The following is an 8,535-nucleotide window of genomic DNA, read 5'->3' on the forward strand; positions in this document are numbered from 1 at the left end:
GCCTGCGGACCAGCGGTAGGGCCTACGGACCTGCGGTAGGGTCTGCGGACCTGCGGTAGGGTCTGTGGACAAGCTGTCCATCTGCCCACTTGGTGTTACCACTGTACAAAAAGAGAGAGCAGGCGTTTAGAAAGTTTGATAGCAAGTTTGTCATTGTTGAGACATCAAAGTATGTGTATTTTCTGTATTAAGGAACTGCCCACCTGTGAGACTTGGAGACTTTTTTTTTAAAGCTAGGCCTTTGTCATATGGAGATTGAGGAGGACTTGGCTGTGGAGAGGGATGTTCATCCAGTCCACCCTAGAGGGGCAGCAGGGGTTTCCCTGGACTCTGAGGGGACACGGGGGAGGAGATGGGTTTTCAGGACAACAGTGTTCTTTAAGTAAAACACCTGACAGGAACAGAAAGCCTTTATGTAACTGCTCACGGAGGAACCAGAATGACCCTCACCTGGAGTCTTGCTCTTGAACTACTTACCGACTTCCGTCATTTATAGTCTCTCTCTTCATTTCCCCCGGGGACGCCGTGTAGGTTGGAGATTATGGCCCCATGTGGGTTTACCCTACCTCTACGTTTGACTGTGTGGTGGCTGATCCCAAGAAAGGCTCCAAGATGTACGGTCTGAAGAGCTACATCGAGTATCAGCTGACGCCCACGGTGAGTGTCCCGGAAGCACTGGTGCCCACGGGCTACGGCTGGCCCAGTTCTTCCTTCTCTCTAGTTGGCGTTGCTGACTCTGTCTTTCCCGTTTCACAGAACACTAACCGATCGGTTAACCACCGGTATAAGCACTTTGACTGGTTGTATGAGCGTCTCCTGGTGAAGTTTGGGACGGCCATTCCCATCCCTTCCCTTCCAGATAAGCAGGTGACAGGTGAGTGTGTTGGGGGCGTGGCAGGTGACAAAGGGCCCAGTGAAGCTATGGGGGTGAAAAGGCCCCGGTGAGGCTATGGGGCCTCACTCAGTCGTGGTGTACCCCACCATCTGGAGGAGTTTGGGAGCAGGGACTCCCCGAGTTGGGAAGCAGGTTTCATCCTCAGCACAGTGGCCGGTCACGGGGGCTGCTGCTACCTGCAGGGATGTGGAATGCGACTTTGTCAGTTCCTGTGAACAATGTTCATAACTTACCGTTAGCCATTGGGTCAGAGCCCACTCCTAGCTGACCCTCCAGCGGATGTCTGAGGCTGTAACTTGCACAGAAGGGGACTGCCCGTCTTCCTTCTGTGGAGCTGCTGGTGGACTTGAACTCCAGAGAGGCATGGGCTTAAGGTTGGCAGTGCAGCTCACTATGGGCAAGGCCACCAGAGCGTCCCACAGAAGAAACACAGGAATATGAAAATGATGTGGGAAGTGACAGCTGGGAAGACAGGTGAGCCAGGTGTGCTAAGATCTGGACATGTGTAGTTGTCCCACAAGGTGGGGAGAGCGCGCATGTGGTCAGAGAGAGTGACACCTGGGTGGCCCCGTGAAGAAGCTGGATGTGTTTCCTCCTTCAGGGTCTCCCCCGCCCACCAGTTCTACACCGGTTTACAGACCCCCTCCCTCCTGCTTGGCTTCCTCATTCCTTTAAGTCATAACTACTTTAAAAGTTTCCCTTCATTTCTGTGAAAATAGCAGTTCCGTTTCTCCTTACATGTAAATGTAGGTGTTTCCTTGAATGTTCCACTTCCCTGCGTCGACCCAGTGAGCTCAGCGTGAAAGGATGCTTTCCGAGAGTTGTAGTTTTTCATCTTTTCAGTTTTTCACGCACTGTTTATCCTGAATCAGGTGGTCCAGTGGAAGCACCGTAGTCCCACCTTCTCCCCCATCTCAAGGTTTGTGGTTTTAAAAACCAGTCAGGCCCGCCGCCAGGGCTGTGATAGCAAAGCGAGGCAGCAGCCTCTGAAGAAAGCTGCGCTTTGATTCACGGCTGGGCATGTGCCAGGGCCTCCGGAGGCACAGAAGGGACTTTATCCCCATCTGTCCCTGCCCCCAGTGCACACAGGGTCTTTATTATAGTAAAACCCCTCTCACTTAATCCTGGAGGAGGAGGGGGAAGGTGATGAAGAAAATGATGTCATGATATTTCAGATGTCTTGGTAATTAATCCATGGAGAAATTACATAGTTGACATTTTCTGTTTATAACTTTTGTTCCTTTGAAATAATAATATTGAGTGAACTTGGGTTTTATTCCTGGATTACGCCAAACTGATATATTCACATCCTTAATGAAACTTGCAAAGAGCCCTCGTCACACAATGAATAAAGCACTTGGCTGCTAACCAGAACATGAGCAGTTCAAAACCACGAGCCCCTCTTTGAGGGACAAGACTTGACCATTTGCTCTCGTGAAGCTGACAGTGTAGAAAACTCTATAGGGCAGTTCTGCCCTCTTCCGGGTTCACTACAAGAAGCCCTGCTAGCAGAGTGCTAACCCTGAGGTCCACAGCTCGAATCCACCAGCCGTTCTGCAGGGTAAAGAGCACCGTTAGTGTTCCACTGTTAACCCAAAGATCCGCAGGTCAGATCTAGCAGATCCCCTGCAGGAGGAAGGGAGCTGTGCGCCCTGAGATGCAGCTGCTTCGGAAGCTCGACAGCGTCGCTGTGGCCCAGAAGCAGCTCCGCAGAGCGGGTCTGGCTTTGGAGTGTGTAGGTCACTGGGCATCAGAATCAAGCTCAGCGGCACAAAACAAGTGGAAACTGTAGGTATGTTTAATTGAGAATGGCAGCATTGAAGGCCCTGTCTCGCCTTTCAGAAACATTCTCTAGAGCCTGGTATGGAAATCTTAACCAAGTGTAAAATAACATCCGTTGTCGTGGTCTGGAGGTGAACTCACGATGGCAGAAGAATTTTCAGGAGGACAGTTTTGCAGTGAAATAAGAATCCTTCCCTTCCAGCCAGTGATTAGTGACCATCCTGGCATGGTTCTGTCATGTCGGGGCCTCTGTGCAGCCCAGGCCCGTGCTGACTTGGTTGGTCCCTGTTGTCCTCGAAAAGAAAGTGGTCCCCTTCCGAAGGGTTAAGGCTGTCTCTGCATCACTTATGTCACATAGTGTTAGGTCTCCACCCGCACCAGTGGGACATGTGCCGTTCCTGAATGTCCGGGAGTGTCCAGAATGATTGTCCTATTCAAGTTCAAGTCTGCACGTTCTTTCGGAAGACCTCGCTCACTCCCGCCTGCAGCTTCTAAAGGGGAGGCAGGCTGTGCTTTGGGAAGTGTTGTTTTAGGTCGCTGTACGGGCCCTCTCGCTCCGGGACGAGCTCTTGTTCTTATGCCTCCTAAGGTTTTCTTTCTGTGTCTTTGAGCAGTTTGATTCTGCTGTGTCTCGTGTGGGTCCTTCCGTGTTTATCCTGCTTGCTGTGTGTGGCACTTTCTTGGACCGTAAGACTGTAGTTCTCCATCAAAGTAGGAACATTTTCAGCTTTTGTATTGTCATTTTTCTGCCCTCCTCCGGAAATCCTACATCAAGCGTGTTGTCGGGTGTGATGTTCCCTGAGGCTTGACTCGTTTTCCTCCGGGTTCTCTCTGTTCTTCAGAGGAGACTTCTGTTGATCAGCCTTCACATTCACCGAGTCTTCCACTGTCTTTAATCCACTGAGCCACAGCAGTGAATTTTTTATCTCCGTTACTGTTTTCCAGCTCGAGCATTTTCATTTGTGTCTTTTTCAGAATTCTAGTGTCCTTGAGGATCTCTGTTGAGTCCTTGTTACCGTTTTTCTTCATTTTAAAATGTGGCTTCTTTCGGGTCTTTGAACATCTTTATAGTAGCTGCTTGTCTGCTGCTTTGCTTCTGTAAAAAATCCAACATCTGGGCATGTTCAGTGAACACTTAGCGGGTTTCCAAATACAGGAACTCATGATGAGGACAGGCTGGTGTTGCTCTTTGGGAATAAGATTAGCTGATTGTAGTCAGCTACAGAATCCCAAGTCCAGAAACTGATGGTCATTTTTGCATTTGGGGCTTTAGAGCAATCCTCGGTGCTCCTCTTTGGTCAGTTTGTGTGTTCAGCCTTTTTTCTGCGTTTCGAGCAGACACATTACCGGTGAGGCTCTGTTTTGATGTGGTCTTAGGTTCTGAGGCAGCACCTTCTGGTAGTGTAATCTTGACTGAAACCTTTCTTTCTGTTTTTATTTTAACTTAAAAGACAAAAAAGGAGAGGTCCACCCTTGCTTCATGTTTCATAAATACTAAATTGGCATATGGAAGTGTGCAAAATTATAATGTACTTTTGCACACACAGAAATTTCACACTTTATAGAAGTTTCCTCATGATTTCCACTTCATCCCTTCCTTGCTCACTTCTTTTTGTAAGAAATGGGTATTTTTTTTTTTTATTGTATTGAGATAAGCTTTGCTTTTAAATTTGGTAAAGTGCTTTCAGGAACCATGAAGAAAATAGTGCTGGGAGGTTGTGGTTATTCTGAGAGAAAAGATAGAAAACCAGAAATACTCATTTCTAAAGATGGAGAGGACTTTTGCATCCTTTTCTGGCCCGGGAGCATGCAGTGTGTCACTCGTGTATAGGTCGGTGAAAAAGCACAGTTTTGCTTTTATGAAATGATTCGTACCAAGTAGTCATGACTGCTTATCAGTGGTTCTTCGGTTGTAGTGGTGCCAAGCCGTCTGGGGCATAGTTCTCTGTTCACCTCCCGTGGAGTGTCTCCGGCAGGTCCAAGCCTTCTGGGGCAGAGTTCTCTGTTCACCTCCCGTGCTGTGTCTCCGCAGGTCGCTTTGAGGAGGAGTTCATCAAGATGCGCATGGAGAGGCTCCAGGGGTGGGTGACCCGCATGTGTCGTCACCCCGTCATCTCCGAGAGCGAGGTCTTCCAGCAGTTCCTCAACTTCCGGGACGAGAAGGTAGGACGCCTTACACCGGGGATCTGTGGATCCGAGAGGGCGAATGGGGAGGTCACGGTCACGCTCAGCTCGTGCGTGTGGCCAAGTGGAGCCCGAGTCATGCTGGGGAGCAGTTGTATGTCAGCTCCAAAGAAGGAAACTTAAGCCCAGTGAGGATGGTCCTCGTGACGTGTGAGCCCCAGCGTGTCAGAGCCCTTTCCCAGAGGCTGGGAGCAGTTGGTCTGGAGAGGGCCTGGTAAAGAATCTGTTAAAGTGATGGACAGATTCCCACCACCTCCGAGTGCTTGAAAACCGAGCCCGATCCCAGACTGTGCAGGCCGTTTTCAGAGTGCAGCAGAGGCAGGGAGACTCCAGCAGGGGCAGGGAGACTCCGTTCTCTCATGATGGACTCAAGCCCTGCAGTATCACCGCCGTGCCCTCAGGCCTGCTTGCTTTTCCCTGACATCGTTGTGCCCAAAGAAGGTCCGGCCTCTGCCTGCTCTCGGCTGACCATGGCCACTTACCTGCCCGTGGTCATCTGCTCGCTCCTAAAGTCTAGAGGAAAGCTGTCTGCTTGACATTCCCTAATTGCTTTCTTAGGGAAAAGTCAATTTTTACTCTACTTTCTGTTGTATTTTTTTATTCTCCAAAAATGGTCTCTGCAAAAGTTCCCTCCTTCCATAACAAATGCCAATTATTTTCGAAAATACTGTAAACAACCCAAGAATGGGTTTGTCTGTAACCGATGACCCGCTGTCATCAAGTTCGTTCCAGCCCTGTGGGACAGAGAAGAGCAGCCCTGGAGGGTTTCCAGGCTTCATGGCAGAACCGGCAGCCTTAACACCCAGGGCTTAGCCCACTTGGCCCCCAGGGTTCCTGTGGAAGCCAATGCAGGGACCAGAAACCGTGCTGTCGGGAGCAGGAGTTGTGACGTTCCTCTTGGCTTTAATCAGAGAACAGAATAGTGTGTGTACCACATAGTGAAGTGTTACAGTTCTGTCCATGGATCCTGGCAGACTTCGTATACTTGGTACAGCCGTTTGGTCTTATTTTCTGTTCTTTCTAGAGTTGTAAGCTCAGCTGGATGTCATATACGTGGTCAGGGAGAAGTGGTCCGGGCCTCAGCGTTTGTGTGTTTATAGATCTCAAGGCCAGCCTTGCAAGGCACTCAGGAAAACCTGCGCTTTTCTGTTTGGACGTGAAATCAAGCACACTTTGTGTCCTGTAGCTGTCTGGTGGTTGGAGTCCTAGGACTGACTGGGCTCTATATGAAAAGCAATTTCATTATTTTATACCAAACTCTTCTCCACATGTGTCACTTCTGGTGACCCAGAGGACTTGAACAAGGGCTCGTCGTTTATTTGCCAAGGGTTTTTGATTTAGAAGGTGCTTCTGTCCTGTTTCATGCAGAGTGGGGCTTATGTTCTCGGCGTGTGTGTTTATTTCATTTTGTTTTGTATAAATGGCTGGCCAAATAGTGAATCGTTTGCCATTGATTTATTTCTCCTTGGAGTAATAAGACTTTATAAAGACAGCCAGTTCCTGTACTTCCTGCTAATCTTGTTGGAACCGATTGTGTTAATTTGTTAAGTGATATTGTGGTTATATTCTTATCTGTTACAGATATGTAATGAAATACTTATAGGCAAAATGTTTTGATGTATTAGTGAGATTTCTTTAAAGTGGCAAAAATTTGGAATGCGGAAAACTAACTAAAACAAGATGGGTGAAGCTGAGCCATGAAGAGTTTATGTTTATTACACTTTTCTCTCTACTCGTGTATTTGTCTGACAGTTTATATCGTATAAAGTCGTCTTAAAAATCAGTGCCAGATAGTTGGCAGCTCTACAGGCACTGAAGCTTCTCGAGTTAACATGAGAGCAAACGTTCTTGTCCCGGGATTTCTGAAGTAAACACCAGGAGAACTCACTGTCACAGAAATCTGTTGCCTGGTAGAAAAGCGGTCGGGAGACGACGCTGAGTGTCACAGAGAATTCTTTGATCAAAAAATTATAAGAGGGTTTATAACCTTCTTGTTAATCAAGGGCTTGCACGTTAAAGCTGCACTGAGAACGTGCAGGGCACTGACCACCAGGCTGCAGGCTGACCGTGCACCTGTGGGCACGGAGAACTGCCCCGTAGGGTCCCAGTGCTCTAAGTCTCTGTAGAAGCCACTGTTGTATCTTTTCTCCCACGGCATGGCTGCTGAGTTCACACCATAAGCCTTTCAGTCAGCGGCCAAACACATTCATCACTTCTTGTTGTTAAGTGCCATCGAGTTGTAGGCAACTCATAGCGACCCTATGAATGAAAGTCCTGGACACCTGTATTAATGTTCATCCTTTCTCCAGGTTCATAGGGTTTCCAGAGGCAAGCTATTACGGAAGTGGACGCCACTCCTGCTTCCAAGCTTGTTTTAATCGGGGAGCTCTACCAAACGCTATCCACCATGGGTGACCATTATCACATTGGACACATCAGTGTCACAGTGTTCAGGTTCACCACAAGCACAAGTTACCTCTGTACAGCAAGTGGACACACCAGGGTTACACGACCTAGAAGAATGTTTCAACCAGAGGGCCGAAAGGATTTTAAGCTAGGGCCTGGAACAGGCCCCGCTGGCTCGACCCCACACTCGCTTACCCTTACTCTTAGGGTCAGGGCCGCCCATCCACCTTTGAAGGCCAAAGAGAACAGTAACACAATGAAAAAGACCTCAGAAAGTTCCCTTGCCTGACTGTCACCATGGAGACGCCAGCCACCCCACCAGATTAGCCGGCTGACTTCCAGAGTAGAGGGAGACGTTCACCACTTAGCATCACTGTATTTTTTACCCCCCAAGAAAAACCTGCTAACCTAAAAATGAATATTTCTCCAGAATTTGTTGTATGTGTTTATAATGGCAGCTTAACCTCCCCCATCACCACTCCCAGGCTTGGCCGCAGAAGGACTCCCACATGGTGTCCCAGTATTGGTCCAGGGTGCGGGAGGAAGTGGGCTGTACGCTGACGGGGTGGGCATTTCCGGCTGCCCCCAGGCCCCGTGTCCACCTAACACCATGCTCCTCTTTCTGACAGGAGTGGAAGACCGGAAAGAGGAAGGCAGAAAAGGATGAGCTGGTGGGACTGATGGTGTTTTCCACCATGGAGCCCGAGGCCCCCGACCTGGACTTGGTGGAAATGTAAGGGCCCCGGTCAAACTGTCCTGCCTCTCGCTGCCGGGGGCCGGCCGACATGACCATACTGGTGGTCATCTCCGTAGACTGAGGCCGCTGAGATGAGCAGGGCTTGCAGCCAGCAGGCAGGGACTAGAGCAGGGTGCCCGCAGACTGACCAGAGTCAGGGCACCGGCTGCTTCTTCTCCACCTGAAGCTCTGTACCTTCCTGGCTGACCCGTACTGCTTATGTCCAGCGCGGCCAGAGGCAGCAAGGTGGCACCCAGCCAGCTGACAGCATGCAGCGGCCTGGCAGACCCCGCTGGTGCTTCCGGGAAGGGAGGTCGCAAACCTGCTGTGCTTGTGGTCATTTAATCTCTTGTTTTGATGTTTTTATCACCGGTGGGCTTAGTTGAGCATTTGACAGAATTCCTTTTTTATTATTTTCAGTAAGAAATCTTGGCTTTTTAAATCTTAAGCAGCCTTTTTTCTTATAATAAAATCATTGCTTATGTATTACTAAAAATATAGGCTAGGGGACACCACACACACACACACACAC

At 49.2% G+C, this 8,535-nt stretch overlaps 1 protein-coding gene across 1 annotated transcript in view; it reads left to right on the plus strand.

Moving 5' to 3' along the window:
* SNX9 (sorting nexin 9) overlaps positions 1 to 8,535 on the plus strand; it is a 110,260-nt gene that overhangs the window by 79,096 nt on the left and 22,629 nt on the right. The window contains exons 11-14 of the mRNA XM_006882811.1: positions 532 to 657; positions 757 to 874; positions 4,710 to 4,840; positions 7,897 to 8,000. Of these exons, the coding sequence (XP_006882873.1) occupies positions 532 to 657; positions 757 to 874; positions 4,710 to 4,840; positions 7,897 to 8,000 (479 nt within the window). The remainder of the gene's footprint in view (positions 1 to 531; positions 658 to 756; positions 875 to 4,709; positions 4,841 to 7,896; positions 8,001 to 8,535) is intronic.

Source organism: Elephantulus edwardii, unplaced genomic scaffold (genome assembly GCF_000299155.1).
Source record: "Elephantulus edwardii isolate Elephantulus edwardi_28Jun2011 unplaced genomic scaffold, EleEdw1.0 scaffold00024, whole genome shotgun sequence".
NCBI lineage: Eukaryota > Metazoa > Chordata > Mammalia > Macroscelidea > Macroscelididae > Elephantulus > Elephantulus edwardii.